Genomic DNA, 24,333 nt, shown 5'->3' with positions numbered 1-24,333 from the left:
ATAAATAAATAAAAATTGCAATCAAACATAGACACGCAACTGATTAAGGGCCAAAGATTTGTCATGTGGATCAAGACTCCACGTTTTATAATTTTATTTGAACGGAACAAACTGTATTAAATAATTAGAGAAAACCTTAAGACTAGCATTAATTATTAAGATGGCCCTGACTCTTGGAGATATGCATAGACCCTGTCTCCGATCCCATTTCTTGCCGGAGCATACAAAAGAATAATTCTTGCAAGGAAGCTAGCTTGTCCAGTTTTCTTTCCGTGTTTGTTTAATCACCACTGATGTTACATGCTGATGCTTTCTTAATTTCCTTCTCTCTCTTTTTTCGTTTTTCATTTTCGTGGAAAGAAGACGTTTTCGTGTGTTTGGGGGCAATGGAGCAGCAACTGTTTTATGAAATTTTAAATTAATTTTTTTATATTTTTGATGTGTGGATATTAAAATGAATTTTAAAAAATAAAATAATATATATTATTTTAGTATATTTTTAAATAAAAAACACCTATCTTATCAACACAAACACCATTTTCCCGTATACTTGCTCCTGCCAAGGTTTTCAAGTCATCAAGACTCGAAAATACACTAAACCTCGATTAAAATTAAGAGAGAGTACGGTTTATACGAGGTCACATAAGCCTAAAAAATCCAGCTGAATATCAAACCATATATCAGGCTTGTAGGTTTCGTCCTTAAAATGGGCCAGGGCAGAATAACCTTTTCTTACGTATATGGGCTGAACAAGCCTAATTCTGCTTTTCTAGCCCATTAATTGAAAAAAATGGGCCTGACAAAACCCTGCAAATATTGAAGTCGTAAGCCCATCTAGCTTCAGGGCCTAATACCCAAGAATATTTAATTATTTAACCTTTCAAGGGCATAGGAGCAAAATCTTCTCTAACAAGTTCACAATTTCCTTCTCTTTTTTTTTCTCCCCCTGATAAATATCAGTAAGAAGACTAGAAGTTAGCAGCCCCTATCTTGCTCAGAAAGAAAACCTCAACAATCTGTGTTTGGCTAGAGAGAAAGAAACCAAGAAAGTTAAATAATAATAATGTCAGGTATGGAGAGACTGCAAAGAATGTTTGCAGGTGCAGGAGGCGCGCTGGGTCATCCACCACCAGATTCTCCCACTCTCGATTCCTCCGAGCAGGTCTACATCTCCTCTCTTGCCCTCCTCAAAATGCTTAAGCACGGTACGGTTTTCTAAAATCCACAACCTACGTATTCAATTTTAGGGTTTTGTTGTTGTTCTATGTAAATCTGAGTTTGAACCCTGAATTAGGATTTTGGATGTACTTATTTTTAATGAATTTAAGAATTGGGTTATTTTGTGTTTGATTTTGGTGGATGTTGATGATAGGGAGAGCTGGGGTACCGATGGAGGTGATGGGTTTGATGCTTGGAGAGTTTGTGGATGAATATACAGTTCGTGTTGTCGATGTATTCGCAATGCCACAAAGTGGTACTGGTGTGAGTGTTGAAGCTGTTGATCATGTGTTCCAGACTAATATGCTTGACATGCTTAAACAGACTGGAAGGTATTATTTTCTATTTCTGTCAAGTTGATTTTGATGAAAATCATGTGGTAGTTTTTGGGTATAGTTCCGCTAATGATTTTTTGATTCTTTGTTTGGTGTTGCAGACCGGAGATGGTTGTGGGGTGGTACCATTCACATCCTGGATTTGGCTGTTGGCTGTCTGGTGTTGATATAAATACCCAGCAGGTTTTGCTTTGTGTTTATGCTTATGGTCTTGGTATTGATATTCTTAATGGTTGGTGTCGTCGGTGAACTTTTCATTGATGTTACAGGTTGTCAAAAAATGGATTGCTAGATTTAGTCATTCAGTGATTATGATTAGTTTCTTGTGTGTGTCTGGGCTTTTGAGTAGGCAATAGGATTGTGTTACCTTCTGAATTCTCCCTCACTTGGGAAAAACTACTGCCTGAAATAGGACAGCTTGATTACAAAGTCTAATGTGAACAGTGACTGCATGGGTCAGAAAAAACACCCTTTTTTAATGATGCTGTTGGACATGGATATAAATGGACTGAGGACTCTTGATTTGGGGAGTGCCAATGTGACCTAGAAGACTAATAACACTTCAAACGTTATTGTGTCTTTCTCTTACAATTCTCCTTATCCTCTTACAATATTTTGATGAAATTTAGTTTTGCCACCATGCTAAGATTGTATTGATTGAGGGAAGGGTTCGTGATTGCTATGTCTTGTATTTGACTGTTGCTTGTTTCAGTAATTGTTACTGCTTGTTGCTACTAGAATTGACTGTTTTATTGTGTTTGATATTCAGAGTTTTGAAGCTTTGAATCAACGTGCTGTGGCAGTGGTGGTGGATCCAATTCAGAGTGTTAAAGGAAAGGTGGTAATTGATGCCTTTCGTTTGATTAACCCACAAACAATGATGCTTGGCCAAGAACCACGGCAGACAACTTCCAATCTTGGGCATCTGAATAAGCCATCCATTCAAGTGAGTGCATGCCAAAAGTGATTTTTTTTCAGCAAACTATTTTTCTGTTGCATCAAGATTTAACATGGTTCACTTGAAAACTTTCAGGCTTTGATCCATGGATTGAACAGACATTACTACTCCATAGCCATTAATTACAGAAAGAATGAACTTGAGGAAAAGATGCTTCTTAACCTGCACAAGAAGAAATGGACAGATGGTTTGACACTTAGGCGGTTTGATACTCATTCAAAAACCAATGAGCAGACTGTTCAGGTGAACAGATGTTATTGGAGTTCCCTTAATCTCTGTTGTGTTGTTTTCATTCTGTCTTTTAATTGTGTGAGAGGGCGTTCGTGATATTTGAGTGTCCTATTCATGAACTCCCATGTTGGATCTAGTTGAGTGTCATTACTCATCCAGCACTAAGGCAATTGCCTTTTGTGTGTTCATGGTTTGTCATCATTCATCTAGCATAGTGTTCCATTACTCATCCTCCAACATTAGAACAATTGCATCCCAAGAAATGGGCTTGGGATGGGGCTCTAATTCTGACAGGTTAGCTGAATCTCTGGTAACTGCCATCTTATCATTAAGGCAATGCCATTTGTCTGTTTCTACTCTGCTAGGTACTAGGTGCATACAGTAATATCCATTTTTGCAGTGCTATCGTGATTGGTCTTGATATTTCTTGAAATCTGCAGGAAATGCTGAGCTTAGCTATTAAATACAACAAGGCAGTGCAAGAGGAAGATGAGCTGCCGCCTGAAAAGCTGGCAATTGCAAATGTAGGAAGGCAAGATGCGAAGAAACACCTCGAAGAACATGTCTCAAATTTGATGTCCTCCAACATAGTTCAGACATTGGGCACTATGCTTGACACTGTTGTGTTCTAGACCTGACTTTATGTCATTCTGTACTCTGTTTGAAGTAGAACGATCTTGATTCATAATTTACTTTTACATTTCCTTTTCTTTCATTGTTTGTTATGTTGTACTGGACTAGTTGTCATGGTGGATATTTGGAAGACAGTTCAATCACTGGGATCAATAGAGTCATTTTATTATCTGCTTCATGATGTTAGATTATGGGGTGCTCCGCTGTGCCTGTGTCTGCATGCTGATGTTTGATTAATTTGTTGTGGAAGTTATAATTAGGTAATCTAACGCCAGTAATGTTGACCACCCACGACAACCTGGGTTTGAAGATTGGATGACCACTATCTTGTGATATCCTAGTAATGCTGACCCCTTCGACAACTTGGATTTGACTGGATGACCGCTCAAAGCATGTCCAGCCTTGAGCTTTCTTCTCCTTTTGAAGTGATCCTACAAATGAATGCATAGTCAGGTGTTCAATTTTCTAAATTATCATGTCTTTTGGATGCGGGTTACCGTTCTTTCTTGGCACTCGTGGGCTTGCTGGCTCTTATGTTGAGCAAAGAGCTTAGGGTAGCTGTTGGGGAAAGATTTGAGCTCACAAAATTTTTGAACGTTTTTGAATAGTTGGAGAGAGAATGTGGTGTTCCTCTCAAGAAAAATCTTCCAAGTTGAAGTTCTTGGTTTTTAAATAATAGCTTACCCATGTTGACAATTTAAAGTTTACATATTTCCTTTCATGTGATGGTTAATAACTGTTTCTTTCATCAATGTTTGTATGATGAAATACGGGACTGTGGCGATGATTTGGCCATGGGAAAGTAAATACATGGAATTTTTTCCCTTTGTTTGAACTTTTCAGTTGGTAGATTATTTCCTTAACTGGGTGGATATTATTTGCTCGTTGACATGAAGATGGGTGCTGTAATTTGATTGCGCGGTGTTTGTAAAATGATAAATAATGTTCTGAGAACTTGTAGTGGCGGGATGAAGATCATACATTAAATATATAGGGTTAAAAGAGAGGGACTCTCGGTGCTGCTTAATCTGTAAACTACAAACGTGACAGGTGTTTTTATAACCCAGAAGGTGCTATGCTGATTGCTTGATGCCTCTCTACTACGAATGGATTGCTTATTGTTATAGAAGAACTTGAAAGGATCAGATTTTGTGGACAACAAAATTGTGATTGATGCATCTGGTCTCAAAATTTAGTCTTTTGTAAAGTTTCTGTCTCAAAGACAGAAATTGGTCAAATAAGTATTGGCGTAGCAACAATGGTTTCTTCCCTGATTTCCGCACATGTCTCTCTCTCTCTCTCTGTGAGTGTGTGTGCACACACACGATTGAACTGCCTAGCTCTTCCTTTTGTTAATAAGAGGGAGGGTTTTGGTTTAGAGCCACGGGCAAGCTCACCGAGGGGTCCGTTTTACAAGAGAAGATGCTAATTGTTTCTCTTGCTGGTAGGTTAACTAGTTTTTCCAATTTCATAAACTTCAACACCACAAACAAGAACATGACTTGTGAATTAGGCAACCACCGGCTATAATCTAGAGGAGTATAAAAACGGTTTCTCATAAGCGAAACCTTGTTATTTATTCTTTAATCTTGATGTGCATGCTTGCTTTCCATTGCCAAGGCTAAAAAAAACAGAAGGACGAAGATGCTCTTGACTCTTAAGCCATCTTAACAATTCTAGCACCTTTGCGCCAGGACCAAGATTCAGAAGGGGATTTGGGCAAAGGTGGAAGTAACACAGCCTTTCTCCATAGACCGAATGGCCATCCCTGACAGTGACAGAACTCCTGGAGTATCGAGCGCTTTGGAAAATCTGGAAAACAAAACTCGTTGAAACTTGAACATCGAGAGAAGTTTGGCTTGGCAGAAACAAATGCTTCCCTGCTCAAAGCACTTGAACAACAGGATAAACAACTCCCAACAGAGAAAAATTCCTCTCTTGTATCATCATATTCATCATTGTCATCGTTTCCGTCATCCTTTTGTTGAACAGCCTTCGGGGTTACAAACAATTCTCCTGTTTTCGGAGAGTATACCCAGGAAAAGCTGTCTGTGAAAATAAATGGTTTATGCCTCAACTTTTCCATGGCTCTGCTTCGAATTTCTGAAACAATAACCTGAAGAAGGAAAACACACTAAGATTAGCAAGGATAGAAAGAAAGAACATGATTTTCTATTCTTTTCCTTTTTTTCTGCGAGGGGGGTTGGAACACGAATTTTTCAATGGTGAAAAGTAAGTACTTCCTGCTCATCATCAACGTCAGCAGTTGGATACTCTTCCTCAGGGCTTGAAGTTGAAATCCGTCCACCACAAGTACTGCAATTAGAAAACACATCCTTCAAAGTTGCAGCAAGGAACTTGCATTTCTTAGAAGGATTCGGTGCCTCTTCATGGTGAAAGACGCCCATGTTGAGAAGAGAAAGTTTGGTGGTATTTCCAACTTCAATGGTATGGGACAAAATATATACAGCACTAGCATTTATAAGTCATAGTTTTTGTTGATGTCCACATTGACTGGCTCCTGTGATAGTGGCCTTGCATCTTACTGACAGCAGTGGCTTTCGATCCTTTGGGGTAAAGACGAAGTTAAAAAAGTTGAAAGACGTATTAGCAAATTACTCAAAAGTCCCACTTTAATTTCTCACTAGTGAGTTGCACGCGTGACGTGGCGGGGAACTTTTCACCGACGTTATTGGATTGTTAACTCGTCAATCTAATCTATGCACCGGCCAGGTTTTAAATTAAATTGGGTGAAAATTAATTAGTATTGTTTAACCATTCTTACCTGGACCAAGTTTGGTTCTTTAAAAAAATATTGAAAACTACATTGATTTTTTTAAAAAATATTAATCCGGTTATATTTTAGATTTATTTGGATTAAATTGAGTTAATTTATCTAATTCATAATCTAAATGATGATATTGATCATGTTAAATAACCTTGTTCTATAGAACTTATTTTTTATTTAATTAAATGATTATAAAAATAGATATTTACATTATTGACAATGAATTAAATTATTAAAAAAATATATATTTTTTTAATTTAAACTACATTTTTTATTAATGTATTTCTTTATTATTTTAATAAAAAAAATATTTTTTTACTTGTAAGCATTATTTTTTAAATGAAAATCTATAATGACTTCAATAGCAAATTTTTTAAAAAAAAAACTATAAAATGACTCTTTTAATAAAAAAAATCTTGAAAAACAAAACAATAAAAAAGGGCCAGTCATTTGTGCTTAAGAGACTAGGCTCGTACACTTGGCCCAACAAAAAAAAATCTTGTGTGCATAGGCTTTGCAAGGCTAGAATCGTGACTTGATTTTTTTTTTTTTTTTTTTGACTAAAGGGTGAATGGCCTTTTTATATATATAAAAAAATAAAGCAAACCACATGTTATCTACCTATTTACTATTCGATGGCTAGAGAAATCACGGAAAAAATAAATTAGGGTTTTTTAAATATAAAAAATTATTTTAAATCTATTTTCATTTAAAAACACTTTTTAAATCCTGGTAAACTTATTTATCAATTCAAAACATCTCTAAATTGATTAAATAACGCAAAATTAAACAAAAAAATAAAAAAAATCTCAACTCTGATATACTTTTTATAGTAATGTCAAAGTTAAAAAAACACATTCATCTCGTCAAAGAGAAATACATTAACACTAAATTTGACTCATTTTGTCAATAGAAAATGACAAATCATCACTTTCTCTTTCTTCTATTATTTTTGGACAAGTATCTTTCTTTTTTTACAAATTTAAAATTTAAAATGTGAATAAAATAAAGTTTGAAACAATCCGTTAAAGTCTTAAACTAAATGGACAAAAATGATATTAAAAAATTCTTTAGGTTAAAATCTTTTAAAAAATGCACATTCAATAGTAATAAAAAAATAACCCTATAATTTTAAAGGGTATAGTTGAATTGGTCAGACTCTTGAGTTTGCTTCTCAAAGATCATTAGTTTGAGTGCTACAAATCTCAGAGCCACTAGAGGCTTACATGGTCGTTAACTTCAAGTTTTTAAGGGATTTCGAGATATGCGTAAGCTGATCTGGACACTTACAGTTATCAAAAAAAAATTTACCATACATTTTGCTTTCTTGTCAAATTTAGTTATTAAATTTTTATTTTTTTGCCAACAATAAAACTAGATTTTTATTTTATAAAATTAATTATCAATTTAATATAGGGATGTTTTTTTTAATATTGAGATAATTTTATAAAAAAAATAAAATAAATATAGGCAGTCCCATTCTAATACAAAATAATATGGAATGATGAATTTAAAGGGAAAAAAACTAGTGGCCAAAAAAAAAGTGAAAAAATAAAATAGAGAGAGAGAGTGAAACACCATACGAGTCTATGGTGAATTCTATCTTGGTCCACGGTGTTTCAACTGCGAAACAATGATCTCTTACGGGGACCCTCAATCCTCGATTCACGGAAGCCATGTCTTAAAAGAGTGTTAATCATGTCGTTTTCAAGTAATCACTTCAGGCAGAAGTCAAAGTGAAGTAGGACACGATACCAAATCGTGAACGCAATTTATTTGATTACTTGAGAATGATGCCCTGCCGTACAAGTTATTACCGGTAAACAGAAACGTCCATTGAATTTATTTTTTGTGTAACGGAAACTAGGAACAAATCTCGGTTTTGATCCGAATTCTATATTAAGTTAAAAGAATACTAAAATGCAATTAATTAGGCGTATGAAATTTAATGACACGGTGGAAAATGGTATGGCAAGCTTAAAAGTGGATTTCCTCTTCTCGAACTTGAGCATGAAAGTAACCTGACCACGAAAGTAGTTGATATGGAGTGTTCAGAATGTAAATGTAATTGTTGTTGTTTTTAGAAGTTTTTTGTTTTACATATAGAAATGTATTAAAAAATATATATATATATATATATATATGTTTAAAAAAATTATTTTTAATAGTAATATATTAAAATAATATGAAAATACTAAAAAAAATATTAATTTTAAACAAATATTTTAATTTTTATCAAAAAATACATTTGAAATACAAAAACAAAGAATTTAAGCCTGTTTGTAAGAAATAAATTGAAGAGAACAGAATTACAGGCAAATATGAAACTGCAAGAAATGGGAGTGTGTTTGCAATCTTCATCCACAGCAAGCAGGAATAGAACCAGAAGCAACCATTACGAATCAGAGTTCTTTGTTGATAATGATAAATGCATTGCAGACAGCCTAGCCAGGCCCAGATTCGCCACTTAGACAGGGTTATTGAACTGATGTGCGATCATATTCACGCCAATAAGGGCAACTCATGGCTAACGTAAAAAGCAAAGCAGTTGAATTGACAAACTAGATAGTAAAATGTAGAAACTAGTGCAGATACCACCATCAGAAGACGATCTTTTAACCTGCAGACAAACTCTCCAAACACCGCATTTCACCTACTTTCAGCATGATAAAATGGAAAACTGACCCGTTCTGCTAAATCTACATCAGAGACGAATTTCTTTTTGGTGTTATCAAATATAATTTCATTGTTTACTCACAGAAAAAAATCTTCTCAGCTTGCATCCAAAAATTTCAGACAACCAAACCCTGCAGAGTTTTGGAACTCGAATTTGGCAGGGTTTTTGAACTAACGTGTGATAATATTCACAATAACTAGAGCAACCACAAAGCAATGTGAAAGCATAGTAGAATTGACGAATGCATAAACTGGAGCAGATGCCACCTCAAAAAAGTAAAAAATTGTCACCTTTCAACCTCACACAAACCCTCTAAAACGCTCAACTTGCCTCCTTCTAGCAGTGAACAGATGGAGAATCTGTCTGATGTTGCTACATCTACATCAGAGATGATTTTCTTTCTGGTGTAACGAAATATAAAGGATTGTTCACTCACAGAAACAAATATCAGATACTAAAGAGTCATGATCATCTTACACAACTATACATCTTAGTGAATCTATCCCTTCATTTGATCAGTTGCATGTATAGAGCAATTTCACAGCGAATTCAATGTCTGATCCTGAAGCCAAAACCACTGATAAGCTAAGAGCAAGTAAGGAGACCATATCAGAAGGGTCATATAACTCCATCATTTCGACACACAGAAGTTGAAATCATAGATATAAGATGATAATAGTATGGCCAAAGGAGTTAATCTAACTTCTAGGATAGAATATTTAAAGCAAACGCAGCACTCAACAATAAAATTTACCAAAGAACGTCAAAATCATGAATTTAGAAAAAATTGAAGGAAGAATTACAAATCTAGACTAATAAAACTACTTTACTACCCAACATCTAATTGTAGCAAATCAAAATGATACCAAAGGAGTAAAGCATACCAAAAATGAAAGAGTCAAGTGGAGTTGCTGTGAAGTAAGAGAAATAAGAGACTGCAGCTTTACAACAGCAGAGGTTTTATCAGGAGGACATTTCGAGCGAGAGACATTCAAATATTGGAGAGCGTCGTCAAGTTTCCCAGCAGCCAAGGCTGCACAGCCTGCCATGTAAATCCCATCTGCCATTTTAGCATCATATTGAGGATTTGCACCCGAATCGGAGCTCATGTTAGTCTTTACTATGTGGGTTGAGGTTGGTGATGGCGAGTCGAGAAGGGCTGTGGCACGGCTGTATTCCAATTCATTAATAGCAGTCTCGATTTCAGACATGAGAGTTTCTGGGTTTGATGAGGCCACGTTTCTCACTCCCTCAAACACGCTCCAGTGAGTGCTCCCTTCTTCAGAACCCATCTATCTTCCGCTAAGCAACCATAGATGGTGTTCGTCCTGTGTCTGTTTTGGTTTGAAATTTTTACTTCCCCTGTTCCGATGGCAAAAGGAGCGGGGGCTTCTTGGTTCCATTTCACTGCTCTTATAGGTATCGAGAGGAGACATGTTAGCGAGCAGCAAGGCAGCAGCTTTTAGACTTGAAATTTGTAAAAATAAAATAAACTGATTATAAATAACAAAGCGAGTGTTTCAACTAATTGGATTGGATTTTTATCTGCATCATCTCTGTATTTAATAATAAATATAAGAAGTGCAATGAGATTGTACAACTATTATCAAACTGTAAGCTTGTCATAATCAGAAAAAACCTAAACTGACTTTGATTTGTGCAACTGAGTATTAACTAAGTAAGTGCATGCTCTAACACCCCTCTGTAAATTCATGGGTGATTGGCAAACCATGAGTTTGAACCTTAGAAATTGAAACTGAGTTGCAGACTGCCCTTTGGTAAAACGATGAACCCAACTAATCCTATCTGACTAGAACATCTTTATTAACTACCTTCTGTCTAACAACATGATAGTCAGTTTTCACATGTTTGATTTGGGCATGGAAGCTAGCATCTGAAGCTAAAGCTAGTGCTCTAATGTTATCACACTAGATAGTATGGGGCAATGAAAGATAAGTTTGGAATTCTTTCATTAACATTCCAATCTAGAATGCCTCTATCGAGCTAAAACCATGTTTCGGTACTCTGCTTACGTGCTTGAACCCAAGACAACTCCTTGTTTCTTGGCACACCCTTGAAAAATATTGAATCCATAGGTGCTTCTTTGGTTATCATGATTTCTAGCCTACATGACAGTCATAGAAAACAATTAAGTTGGCAGCAGAAGGTGCATAAAATAGGTCATAGTTAATTGTGCCTTTCAAATAGCAAAGGACTCTCTTGATTGCCATCCAATGAGAGTCTTGTGGATTATGCATAAATTAACATAATTGATTTACTACATAGGAAATATCATTCTTGAAGTCATAGGACAGACCGAGCTAGCTACAGGTACCCTGCTGGATTTATATTCATTCAGTTTTGATTCGTTTCAGACCTTTGGAATTGGAGTTTCGGATTTTTGCTGGTGAACAGCATACCAAAAGGTTCTGGGTGGCTACTTGAGACCGAACCATGACATATATATGTGTGTGTGTGTGTGTGATCACTCTCATTGTTTCGTTGCTGGATCCCTTCAGGTGCTGCTGGTTTCCTAGGGGATTTTGCCCGGTTGGCAATTCATTTCTTCATATTTTGCCTTGTCAACAATTTTACTTGTGTTTTACTGTTTTTTTTTCAATTAATTTTCAAGATAATTAACAGAAGGTTCCCTCGGAGTGATCACACACGTAGCTTTTATCAAAACCAAACTATTTGGGGATCTAAATGTGGTTATCGTGTGTACCATGAACAAAGGCAACATTGATGTGTTCTTTAACGAGGGCCATACAAATGATGGTTAGGTCATAATCTTGAAAGTAAAAAAGAGAAAGCAAGCTCGATCCATGTCTTGGTCCATGCCATTAATAATTCGTCTCAGGATGGAGAAACTTCACAATCATTCGTTACATGATAGAGAGAGGTCATAGAAGTGCAATTTTAATTGAGCAAGGAACAGCCCCAGTGATTCATGTGGCTCATGGGCAAAATGTTATTACTTTGGTCAGGTTAGAAACAGAAGGCCATAACATTCCTCATATGATTCATGCATATCAATATAAGAACTTGGCACTTCTGTTTGTATAATTGAATTCGCAAGTTCATATTTTGTGCTAACAATTCACACCAAGCTAGAGGGGCTGGCCACGATTAGCACATAAATATCATTCCCAAAGCTGATGAACACGTTGTCAAGCTAGTTATTGAATGAATATAAATCCAGCAGGGTACACTTACAAATAGTTGTTTTAACTATTGGAGGGAAAGCGTCAAAGTAGTCGATTCTACATTTTTTTATCAAAGCCTTTTGCCACGAGTATAACTTTGTGTCGTTCAATATTATTATTAGAGTGTCTTTTAATCTTGAATACCTATTTATTCCTTACAGTATATTTACCATTTGGCCTTGGATAGAGAGACACGTCATATTCTCCATCAAAGCATTTAATTCACGCCCCCATAGCTTTTCTCCACTCAAGTTTGGCAATTACTTGAGTGTAACAAGTTGGCTCGGATTCTGGAAGTATACTGGTCAAATAATGGAAAGGATGGTGAGTGGTACAAAACATTTTAAAACCTAGTCAGGAGAGAAAGGTAAATAATATTTTTTTGGTAAATGTGCTCAAAGAAATACTGTCTTTTTTAATTTTTTTCTGTAATTAATTTAACGTGGGCTGATCCAGCTTTCGGCTCAGCCTTACAATTTGACTCTCTTTGAGCATTGCCTCGTTGTTGTCTTACGAGAGTAGTGAGGGCTTCTAATTTTATTGAACTTCTTTCCCTAAGTTACACCTTCAAAAATCACAACCGTTAAATTTATGAAACCACTTGCAATGAACGAGATTGCTGGTTCATCATGACTTGAGGATTTGGCCATAGATTTTAATCCCAATCCAGTTAGAGGTCCGGGTTATAAATTTTGACCGAGTTATTCGGATCAATTTTTTTAAATCAAAACTTCATTTTAATAAAAAATAAAAAAATAAAAGCTAACAAATTACAATCAAATATTTAATCAGGTTAACCCGTTCAGTCACCCTGAATTTTATTTTTTTTTATTTTTTTTAAACACAATCCAATTCCAACCTTGAATTAATCAAATCCCAAGTCAACACATTCAACCGAACCAAGTTTCAATACTATGTTTTCGCTAGTTATGTGCGTTGCTCTCTAATATTGGTATTAGAGCTATTTAAACCTTGTAATTAAACTGATAATTACTACTTTGCCACCAAGCTATTTTTAAGCATAAATCTGTAGAAAATGACAACATTTTACAGGGAGCCGGTGAAGAAGATTGGGATGGGAAAAGGAATTGTTGCAATGGAAACCCAAAATCCCCATTGCCACCCTTACGGAAAACTCATAAAGCATGTCATGGTTTCTTCCACCATATCTTTTCTTAAAATCTTCCTTAACTCGCTCCAAAAAGGCAATTGGGATTTGTCTGCCAGCAGATTCAACGGCAACAACCCGGAAAAAAAAATTTGCAGGTTAGAGACATGTATTCAAAGAAGTTAAGATGATAATTAAACAGAGACAAATAAAAAAAATTATGGTTGTTGTGATTAGTAATTCGCATGGATCAATTTGGGAGAGCAAACCTTTGGAACTCTTTCCTTAAAGAGACCTTGTAAAAGCCTTTTTTCTGACTTGGTATCAGTATGCATCAACTGTGTGATTAAGCTGGTCACTTCGACTTTCATTTAAAAAAAACAACAATTACCATATATAAATATTTTACTTTCATTTTTATAATCTAATACTTATAAGCGCTATTTTGAATAGAATATAATTAGGGTTATATGAACCCAATAAAAATCAATTTGGTTTTTTCTTGGGTTTTGAAAAATATAATAATATTTGGGTTAAAAAAGTCCAATGAGAAGGGGACAAGATCCCAACAGCTCAAGGTATAGATTGTTTCTTTTTCAACAACAAACATCACGAGAAACTAAGAAATCGAATAAAATAACCTAGATTGATTTCGATTTAGAGTTGTCTTGAAAGACAACATTGTAGAGGAGAGAAGTAGTTTCAAATGTCGGATACAAAAGGTGGTATGTTGCGTGTTGTTTTAGCAAGTTTCTCATATATTATTTTTCAAGGGTAGAAGCGTTATTCTATATAACAAAAACTATCAAATATAATTTGAAAATAAAATCTAAATATCTAAAAAAAACCCCATTAACAAAAACTTTGAAAATAAAACATTTCTAAATATAATAAAAATAAATATTCAATCCATTCAAACTATCAAATAATATAAATTTAATCATGTTGACCAAGATTTAAAAATTTTAACCTATCACTCAATCCATGTTTTTTTAAAAAAATTTAACTTATTATCATCTATAATACTTCTATTATCTAGCTTTGATGGATTAAATCAGATCAAATAATGCAAATATTATAAATAAACTAGTTTTTTAAACACTCCTCTGTGAAATTCCGTAGTCCAAAGAACAAACTCTTAATTCCCATGAAGAAATTCAATCACATGCGATGGTTACAAATTTGCATACCATTTCAACAAATTAATTTTTCATCCCTTTTACAAGGAACTGAACCAATCTTCTCAGGCTAATCCATAAAGAAGGTTCTTGATGTCAACTGTAAAAGAGGCTGCCTAGTCAGGGCACCAGATACTATATTAATATCATTAGCGCCAGGACTTCCGCACCCCGTGTTAAAAAAATGCTTCTGGCAATTAAACGAGGGATCACACTACTCGCCCGTTCTCTCTTTCCAAAAAAACCAAATGAAATGAAGTCAATACTCACCACATCTGGATGCAAGGAGTGCCTAATCGAAGGTATCAGCAGAGGCAGCTTCACATCTTCTAAAAATTGTCACAAGACGATAAAGACCGCAGCTCAAGCAATTTAACATCAAACTATTTGGGATGTTACTTTCAATCATGCACTAACAACACCAGAAACCCAGGGAACAATCAATGGCGCATTTGGGTGGGAATCTCTATATGATTCAGAATACCTATCCTTGAAATTCAGTTTGGGCTTTTCTGCCTGCAATTTGACAAGATAAAATGTCATAATTGGATTGATTAAAGTCTTGATGAATTTTAGCTCATAATGAAACATTAAACCAATTCTTACATATTTTAGCCAGCACTCTTGATTTTTATGTTGATAGATATCCGGCGAATAGCATCCTGTCTCTGATGGGCAATAGACCCATGTGTTGCATTTCTTTTCACCAGGTTTTGCATATTTTGCCTGATCTAGGCAAGCTTGACAGCAGTCAGCTGCACTTTCCTTATGGTGGGTAAGGCCCCATCTAACAGCAGCACCATCATAATCAGTATGAAGCTCCGCATGGCATTCAGGTGGAAGTGGCCTGCCAGGTAGAACTTCTTCCTCTGTAAAAAATAAGTAAAAATTAAACATGCATGTATAAATTTGTTTCATCGGTAAATGCTTAGATACTGGCAACATGAAGAATAAAATTTTACCAACAGAAACCTCAATTTAATTACCAGGCTCTTCTTCACCCTCAGGCTTATCATCGTGTTCCTGGTGAATTACTTCAGCAGGTACCCAAAGGCCAATATTTTCTGACAGCACAGCCCAATCAGACTCTAAGGCTCTTACTAGGATACCTAAGAACATTCAGGAACACGCGTGAGCAGCAGGGTATGGGAAACGAGGATTTAAAGTGCTTCCTACAGACACAAATATAATTGGTCCTTGAGGCCATTACACCAGAGATTTAACTGACACCAAACCACACCCTTCCAAGGACAGAAGCATACCAGCTTCCTCTTTCAAAATAGATGAAGTCAGCCCCTCTGTTTCACGGGCCAACAGTTTGACCTCTTGCAGTTTTTCTTTCCGCCACTTTTCAACAGCATCTGTTTACAAAAGAAGAGAAGAACAAAGATAAGTGGCAAGGTACCAGCACAGAGAAGGTCAAAAGTCATAGCTCTTATGTTACATGTCCTATATATATCCATCCACATTGCTTGGATAGTTGGATGACCCTATTGTAGACAAGCGAGCAATAAACTTCTGGAAATCATTGTTTAATGTTGCTAAAAATAGTGAAATGTCAGGAATGAGACTGGAAATACGATTAAAAAGAAGCACTAATCAAATCCTGATACAACCAGGACTGGGTGGTTATCAGCTAAGTAAATTATAACTGAACAGAAAAATGATGTCAGTCCAAAATCATCCTAACAGTACACTTGAACTCCATGAGGCAGGAAGTCACCATTTCAAGTAGAGATGTGTTCATGAATGACGAAATTGTCAAAACATCCAAAGAATCCTTGGATAATTCTACATTGAAGAGCATGAATATGGCAGAGATTAAGAAATAGAAGAAGAAAAAATTTACAGCTTTCAGAAATAGCAAATGGCTGAAGTTTTCCAAGCCAAAGATACCCTCAATCAAATATTATCAGTCAACAAAATGTAAATTCCACATAGTAGCTTCTGAAAATTCTTCTTTCTTTTATCCAACTTCCAAGCTAACCATGGAGCTAATAAAATACAAAGAGATGTATAACAGACTAAGCCCACAAATATCATTCAGCACCATTACAGATTCCTTCCTTCTCTATATGGAATCATGGGGCATGATGTGTTTCAAGAAGAACCTTATGAACAAGATTCAAAGCATAACATCAGCCTAAAGCACCAGAATTTTAATGCATTATAATTTTTTAATTGAAAAAAATTAATAGCAATCAGATGAGCTGTCTAATTTCAAAACAAGCAATACCTATTTGATTATGAAAAATTTATAGCCAACAAGTAGAATTACAACATTTTTTGACAGAGAATTTACTTTTCTAGTTTGCTAATGACAGCCAATGTGTCCCCATGTAAGAAATTAGGAACAAATTCTGTGAGCATTTGCACTGTAGTAGTTTGGGAGTGAAGTAGGAAAAAAAAGAGGATGTCGGCGATAGAAAAACCAAAAAAGGCCACAGATCCTTAAATCGTCAAGAGGCAGCAGAGGAATAATGCTGCAAATAGAGGTCATGATGTTTGCAGTTGTAAGGCAAGAGACATGGAAAAAATATGGTAGCAACAGTTATGATGATAAATAAGAGGCCTCAGGCAGTAAAAATGTCAGTGCTGGCGTGGTGCTAATGATAGATATGGTGGATTCATGGCATGGAGGTGAGCGTGGTAGAGGCATCAGGTTCTGGTCATTTTAATATTAATACAAAAAAAATGGCACTTGTTTCATGAAAGCAAACAAACGTAGCTGTGACTTTACAAGAGAGACAGCATGGGAGATATAGCAGAGTTAGGGTGGATATGGGAAAAATAAAAATAAAAGTAGCATGTTATAGTTGATGGAGGGGACAGAGTTTAAAGTCGTAAACCACCATGTTTAAGCACTTCATAGAAAAAACAAAACCAGATAAATTGATTCATACATACAAACATACATGTGTGTGTATAATGGTGGTAGCAAGCTCCATTGAATTCTATACCCCTTGTACAACAGTAATAGGATCTGCTTGAAATCAAAACCGAGAATGGCAACATATTAAAGAAGAAAAAATACCTCCTCTCCTTTGTTTTCCATCATTGTAATACCAATATTGGGTGGGGGCATAGGCCCGTCGTAACAAAAACTAATATTCAGTAGATTTGAGCACTCATCTTCTGTTTAGTTAAACAAAATGCAGTCAAGCAGAAGTTGTATGGAAGAGTGAGCAACAACAAAGAAACACCACTCTTGCTGTTCACTAATCCAGTGAGACAGCACAGAAAAATGTTTTCTGGTTCTCCGCATTATACCAAATTAGTTGTCGTTTGATGAATAATACACGTCAAATGCGCTGAGCCTTCAAGACTCGAAAAAAGCAAGTGTTCAAACCTATCCTAATTGCATGAATCAATTTGAAATAGTATAGGCAGCTGCAAAACAAAACGACATGGGATTGAAAGATGAACCTACTTCTCTGCTCACTGATATTCGCATTCGCATTTAAGCTTCTCAATCTCTCCAGAATCTCATCAGTTATTTTATTCTTAACCTCTTTTGGCAATTCAATCACCGTTTCTTCTCTGTTAAACTCTTCCTTAAGTTCCTTCACCTTTCCAAAAACAGAAAACACTGAATTAAACCACCAACATCCAAAGAAGGAATCCAGAGCTCATATTAATCACACAATAACTGAAAAACCTAAAAGGAAATGCTTACAATTTTAACAAGCTCTAAAGGTTCTTTCGCTCTTCGAATCCGAATTGATTCCTCCATTTTCCTAATCTGATCTGGTGTGTACTTTACAACTACAACATAATAATAATAATAATAATAATAATAATAATAAAAGGAAAGCTCGAAAATCAAATAAACCGCTTCAATAAATAAAAAGGACCTAAAAAACTTGGAGAGTTAGTTACCTCTGTTAAAATCATTATTGGAGTAGAGATAAAGGGAAGCATATAGAGAGCGAAGAACATAAAGGGCAATAAAAATGTTAATAGAGCAAACAAAGAGAGTGGTTCTCTTGTACGAACATCCCCATTTCACTCCTCTCGCCATTTCCTCCTCCTCCTCCTCATCCCGCCATAATATCCAATTATTCCTCTTTCTTTTATTAGATCAACCGATAGATCGCTCTACAACCAAGTCGTGTTTTTTTTATAAAAAAAAAATGCAGTAATGAGTTATTTTTGTGCTCTGTTTTTTTTAATAAAAAATAAAGACCGTTTTGGAGAGCGCCGATGAGCGGTGTGGATCGGGATTTGATGATAAGAAATTAATACAAGTGACTATTGTTTTCTTTCTTTTGATTTTAATGACTGGTTAAGAGTTAGCTTTGTAAATGAACTTTGTTTTGCTGACTCTGGAGCCTGGGCTAACGTGCGCCCTTGTGGTTAGGTTAGCGGCTAAAAGGTGGGAGGATGCATTTGTGTTGATCAATGCGTGCTGTCGCTGTTTAAAATTTAAATATTCTTATCATATGATTGATTGATGGATGGATCATGGATTTATGAATTTGGTGTATTTCTACTTTCTAGGGATAGCAATTGGGTGGGTTTATACCTCCGTTGTTTCTATCTTTTTCTTCCTTTTCTTTTAAAAATAAATTGTCAACTAATTTTTTTAACAAAAAAAAACTTAGAATATGTTTCGTGTAGTGGATGCTTTTTAAATAATTTTTTATGTTAAAATATATATGTGATATTTTTTTATTTTTTAAAAAATTACTTTTCATATCAACGCATCAAAACGATCCAAAACATACAAATCATATTAAATTTTAACAAAAAAAAATTTAATTTTTTAAAAACGCGGTTTGCACCATATTCTCAAATGGTTTCTTAATCAGTATTGTGTGATATGACAAATAATTATTATTTTATAAAATAAAATAAAAAAAGAAAACTTTATTGTTTTTTAATTTATAAAATAAAAAATCATGTATTAATTATTTTTATTATTCATCAGACAACATCTTAAAATAACACCCAAAACACAATTAAGCATGGATGTATTAAAAAATTTAGCTTTTGTTAATATAAATAGTGATGTGATTATTTAATTATTAAAACTATGATATTATATTAAAAAAATATTTTCTATGGATTTATTTTACAATGTTGAAATACAATTCACAGAGGATCAATTATAGATTTAGTATGAATCTAGTTAATTGATGATACATAGGACTCGAATTCAAGCATACAGAGAGGAAAATGAACTTCTTAACTATTGTGCCTGCCAAGAGGTTGTAGGCATTTTCTTTCTGCACTGATCTTGCCATGTACCATTATCGATAACAGATGTTCTTGAAGGACAGAAAATAAAAGTATAAAAAATAAGAAGAAAATATCAACATGAACGTTGTCTGTCTCCAGATTTCACATTTCAAGCATTAAACAAATAAATCAAACCACTTGTTTAAATTCTTCAATGTCTGATTTTTCATGAATTTTAAGAATGAAAAAATTACTTAATATAAATTTTTTTATATAAAAAAACCAATCTAACATGAATATTATATATTTTGGTGATCTAAATTGGTATTAATGATATTTTTTTTCTTTACCATTAAAATTTGATAATTATTTTTCTCTCTCAACTAGAAATTAAAAATTAACCAAATAAATTTTTATAACAAAATAAAATTAAAAATACATTAAGATATTTAAATTATATAATTTTCGTGATTCTTAAAGTTTAAAGATCAAAATATATTTTTTACAAAATTTATAATATATTATCTATATTTGGTATTTTTTTCATTTTAATTTTTTTTCTTTTAATTTTATATTTTCATAAAAAATTAAAATTAACTGATATATATATATATATATATATATATATATATATATATAATTTTACGCACTCCATAATAATATATTATAGAATGAACAGTAAATTAATGTAAAACACACGTTTTGTATTGTAATACTTAATACATTTGCTTTTATTTCTTTAGATTGGATCTTAGTTGTCTTTAATTTTTTGGTGCCCCATAAGTTAATCAGCAAGGCACACTGATCATCGAAGTCCATTGATAGAGAACTGAAAGCTGTTTTCGAAGGGGACATGAAGGAAATGTGGGGATTTGGAGGTAGATATTATTTGGGGAGAAGGGAAATGGAAAGAGAAGGGATAGTGGTGGTTTTTGCTTGGATGTCTAGTCAAGAAAGACATGTGAAAAGCTATGTTGACCTTTATGGGTCTCTTGGTTGGAATTCCCTTGTCTGTCACTCTCAATTTCTCAATATGTAAGTTCGGTTTTTTCCTCTGAATTGGCTGTTTTTCGGTTGGTTAATGATATTGGTTTCTGGGTTTGACCGGGTTTATAAGAATTCGATGTTTTGTTTTTGTTGAATTTTGGTTTCTGGGTTTGACTGGGGTGGTGCTCATATGTTTTTGGATGATGCTGAACTGTAGTTTTTGTTGAATTTTGTTACTTTATATAGTGAAGCATAAGGTTAAAATGGAACCTTAGCTAGATAGGTGGAGCTGGATCTTCTGGTTCCCTTTAATGGTCCTAATATTTCTGATAACAGATGGTAGCTTTATCTGAAAGTGCTAAATGGGATCTGGTAGTTGAGACAAATCAAGATATAAGCCTGTTTGTTTTACATGCTAGGATTGAATATGTTCTTTTTCATAAGAATTGAATTCAGTGTGCATTTAACATGAGAAGATGATGGGAGTAATTAGAAGTGCAGGCTTAGGCAACCAGGCTAAAAGAATTTTCTTATTGTGCTGTTCACTCTATGGTATTATCTACTCTTGCTTTAACAGGAATTATGTACATTTCTTGCATTTACTTGCTAGTTTCATGACTGTGACATTAGTGACTATGTTTTATCAGTGGGTTTGACTTCTGCATGCTCTCTTTAAAGTTTTGTGTTTTCCTATATGAATGACATGTAACATCTGAGATAATATTCCATGAGCAAAAAAATGTTTACGGCAGTAAAGCTTTGTATTCATTCCTACATGTGCACAATCAGTTATAATTTTAAACCTGGGGTGTAATGTCTATAATAATCTGTTCAGGTTCTTTCCTGAGAAGGCTGAAACTTTAGCATTTGACATCCTCAATGAACTTCTTGAGGCCAGTGCTATTCTACGTCAAATCCTCTGATGCATTCAATTCATTTTGCTGGTTATATTTTATGTGGCTACATTCTGGTGCAACTTCACCTACCTCAACAGTTTTAAACGAGATCTAGTGTTTCCTTTGTACTCCACATATCTGCTTTGCTTGAAACATGACACTCTCCCTGAGGAATAAGCCGCTGTTTTTGTACTGCTCTAACTTGAAATCTGTCGAGTTTAACTGTTGGTTATCTTGTAATTTGCTTGCATCATTTTTAAATATTGCAGGAGCTAAAGATAAGGCCATACCCTATAGTCTTTGTGCCCTTTTCTGGTGGTCCCAAAGCTTGCTTGTACAAGGTTCTCCAGGTAACTACCTCATATGCCCCTGGGTAATTATCAATGATGGATTTTAACCCCTCTTTGAGTAAGAAGCAACCCCAGTTTCTTTTGATGAGTGAACACATTGTATTTTCCCATTGCAGATCATTGAGGGAAAGTGTGAAGTACAACTGAATCCGGTATGTCAGTCTTTAGCATGAGTTTGACTTCCTCTTTGTATATGTGGTGAAAGCCATATGTTCTTATATTTTCCATTGCTCTGTTTATGCATTTGACGCCCATTTCTGTTTCTGTTTTGTTTAATTCCTTTTTTTTTTCCGTCTATCTATAGGATGACTGTCTGCTGGTCAGAGACTGTATTTCAGGCCATATCTATGATTCTAGTCCAGTGGATTTTACGAGTGATCTGGGGAGACGATTTGTTGTTCACCCATCTGTTCTTAAAATGTCTCGTCCTCCAAGAATACTATCCTGGATGGCAAATGGAATTAGTAGCAGTCTTGATGCTCTCTTCCTGAACAGATTTGAATCACAGCGTGCCGACATACTCTGTATTCCTCTGTTGTAAGTACATAATAGCATATTTCTATAAATTATGTTGCGCTGCTTCTTCTTTTTTTGGCATCTATTTAATTTAGTGTCACTTTATTGCAGAGCTTGGGAGGGCCATATCTAATTTTGTGCTCAGAGAATGATGATCTTGCTCCGTATCAACTCATTTGCAATTTTGCTCAAAGACTAAAAGAACTGGGTGGTGACGTAAAGCCTGTGAAAATGAATGGCTCACCTCATGTAGGTCTGTTTCTAACTACAGTTAAATGTTCAACCAAGACATACTACAAGCCATGTTGTTTGCAAAAACCTATTTTGGTGGGTTGCTTTGAATATCACTTGTATAATAAAACCAAATGGAGTTGTTTGATTTTTTTTATTTCTGGTTTGAGGTACCCATGCATTAGGATGCAAAATTTAGTTCAAGCTTTTGTAGCTTGGTGCTTTGAGTGATGCCACCGGTATCTTTTTCACTTGTGGTTTAATTCTTGAAAATCCCTTCGATTCCCATTACAGTCAATGTTGTGATGGCCATGCTCCTTTTTCTACTGCACAATCAACATTTTATTTTGAGACAGCAAATGGATATTCTTTAATTGCAACAAGTGCTGTCTTTTCACATTGCCTTTTTAGAGTTCTTAGATTGTCTCTATGCTTCTCCTCTCCTTTGTACTAACATATTCAAGTTCTCTCTGTATGAATTGTTGTAGGTCATTATCGACTTTATCCTGTTGACTACAAGGCTTCTGTCACTGAGCTCCTTTGTAAGGCAGCTGCAATTTTTTCCCAGAGAATTCAACGACTTGAAGGAGAAAAGATGGGTTTCGAAGGGACACATGATCAGATCTGTGAGCCAATTAGTGACCTGAGGAAAGCAACTGTTAATCCACACCATAGTTTTCGTGGAGTTACTTTTGCACCAAGTGATCATTTCTTTATGCCAAGCTCAGTTGAGTATTACGAGGGTAGAGATGTTGAGTCCTTGCAAGATGAACACAATGAAAGTTTGGTTCATTTGCGAAGCCCTCCAACTATCAATCCACATGGAGTTCTTAGTCAAATCCTTTTCGATGTGTGTGTTCCCAAGAATGTTGAAGGTTGGGATTTAAGGTCATCAGCTTCCTTGAACAGACGCCCACTTAATCCCTCGCGAAGGCATGCTCCATTTAATCCAATGAAATGTATACGCCGTTCAAGACTGTAACAGTAGTTATCACTGACATCCTAGAGGCAAGATCGTTCGTGTGAGTATGCGAGATTCAAATTTGGTGTGAAGCCTTGGCTTTGAGGTTTCCAAGGAGGCAACACTTCCTTCATCCTAAGAGAATAAACGCGAGAGCCAAGGGGTGTGAGCTTGGAAGTGTAGCATCTGTATAATTTCCCTGTCACCTGACTAAGTGTACAGTAATTTTGAAAAGAATGAAGAAGAGATTGAATTTGCTGAAGTAATTCTCATTGATACTGAACCATGTACTTATATAGGGAGTCCGCAATTGATTCCTACAAGTCAGGAATCACCGCAATTGATTCCTACAAGTCAGGAATCAGTTGCTGCATTGTACTTTATTCAGCGAGATATGTTAGGAATTACAATAGAAAGTTAATAAATACAGATCTGCTATTCTATATATGTCTGCGATTCTATACATGGAAGGTTTGATTTCCTAACAAATTTTACTTGCAACACTTCAATTTAATACGAAGTTCGTTAGTTACAGCTCGGTCCACCTACTCATGCCACATAGTCATTCCATGTCAGCGAAAAGATTTTCTTCCTTCTCTTTTCATCCTTCTTGTAATGAAAAATCCTTAAAAGTCACAGTCCACCTCCATCTCCTCCCTCTCTATGCTGAACACAAAAAATAAGAGACACCCAGAAAAATCACAGCCCACACAGCACCACCCTCCTCCCTCTCCAAGACTGCTGGGAATTTTAAAGGAAAATCTGCAAATCTATGAGTAGTATTTCTCCTGAAAATCCAAACCAAAACTCCAAAATCTAAGATTGCTGGGAATTTTAAAGGAAAATCTGCAAATCTATGAGTAGTATTTCTCCTGAAAA

General features: G+C 35.1%; 3 protein-coding genes and 1 pseudogene across 3 annotated transcripts; 2 read left to right on the top strand and 2 right to left on the bottom strand.

Annotated features, from left to right (window-relative positions):
• Positions 1-910: 910 nt before the first annotated feature.
• LOC133692826 (26S proteasome non-ATPase regulatory subunit 14 homolog) lies at positions 911-3,553 on the top strand. Its single transcript, XM_062113974.1, has 6 exons — positions 911-1,205; positions 1,373-1,550; positions 1,655-1,736; positions 2,323-2,499; positions 2,587-2,754; positions 3,183-3,553. The coding sequence occupies exons 1-6, from the start codon at positions 1,064-1,066 to the stop codon at positions 3,372-3,374; spliced, it is 939 nt and encodes a 312-aa protein (XP_061969958.1). The 5' UTR covers positions 911-1,063; the 3' UTR covers positions 3,375-3,553.
• Positions 3,554-4,915: 1,362 nt separating this feature from the next.
• LOC133691705 (uncharacterized) lies at positions 4,916-5,844 on the bottom strand. The gene is made up of 2 exons (XM_062112312.1): positions 5,616-5,844; positions 4,916-5,491 (listed from the first exon to the last, which is right to left on the bottom strand). The coding sequence occupies exons 1-2, from the start codon at positions 5,781-5,783 to the stop codon at positions 5,033-5,035; spliced, it is 627 nt and encodes a 208-aa protein (XP_061968296.1). The 5' UTR covers positions 5,784-5,844; the 3' UTR covers positions 4,916-5,032.
• Positions 5,845-14,273: 8,429 nt separating this feature from the next.
• Positions 14,274-18,682, bottom strand: LOC133692573 (uncharacterized). The gene is made up of 7 exons (XM_062113623.1): positions 18,212-18,682; positions 18,009-18,097; positions 17,763-17,901; positions 15,595-15,693; positions 15,319-15,441; positions 14,939-15,201; positions 14,274-14,848 (listed from the first exon to the last, which is right to left on the bottom strand). Exons 1-7 carry the CDS (start codon positions 18,351-18,353, stop codon positions 14,738-14,740), a joined length of 966 nt encoding a protein of 321 aa, XP_061969607.1. The 5' UTR covers positions 18,354-18,682; the 3' UTR covers positions 14,274-14,737.
• Positions 18,683-20,257: 1,575 nt separating this feature from the next.
• On the top strand, positions 20,258-23,917 carry LOC133691683 (uncharacterized; annotated as a pseudogene).
• The last annotated feature ends 416 nt before the right edge of the window (positions 23,918-24,333 follow it).

The sequence above is a fragment of the Populus nigra genome, chromosome 4 (assembly GCF_951802175.1).
Source record: "Populus nigra chromosome 4, ddPopNigr1.1, whole genome shotgun sequence".
NCBI classification, from domain to species: domain Eukaryota; kingdom Viridiplantae; phylum Streptophyta; class Magnoliopsida; order Malpighiales; family Salicaceae; genus Populus; species Populus nigra.
The sequence above is the reverse complement of the archived record's forward strand: the minus strand, read 5'-3'. Positions and strand labels throughout refer to the sequence as shown.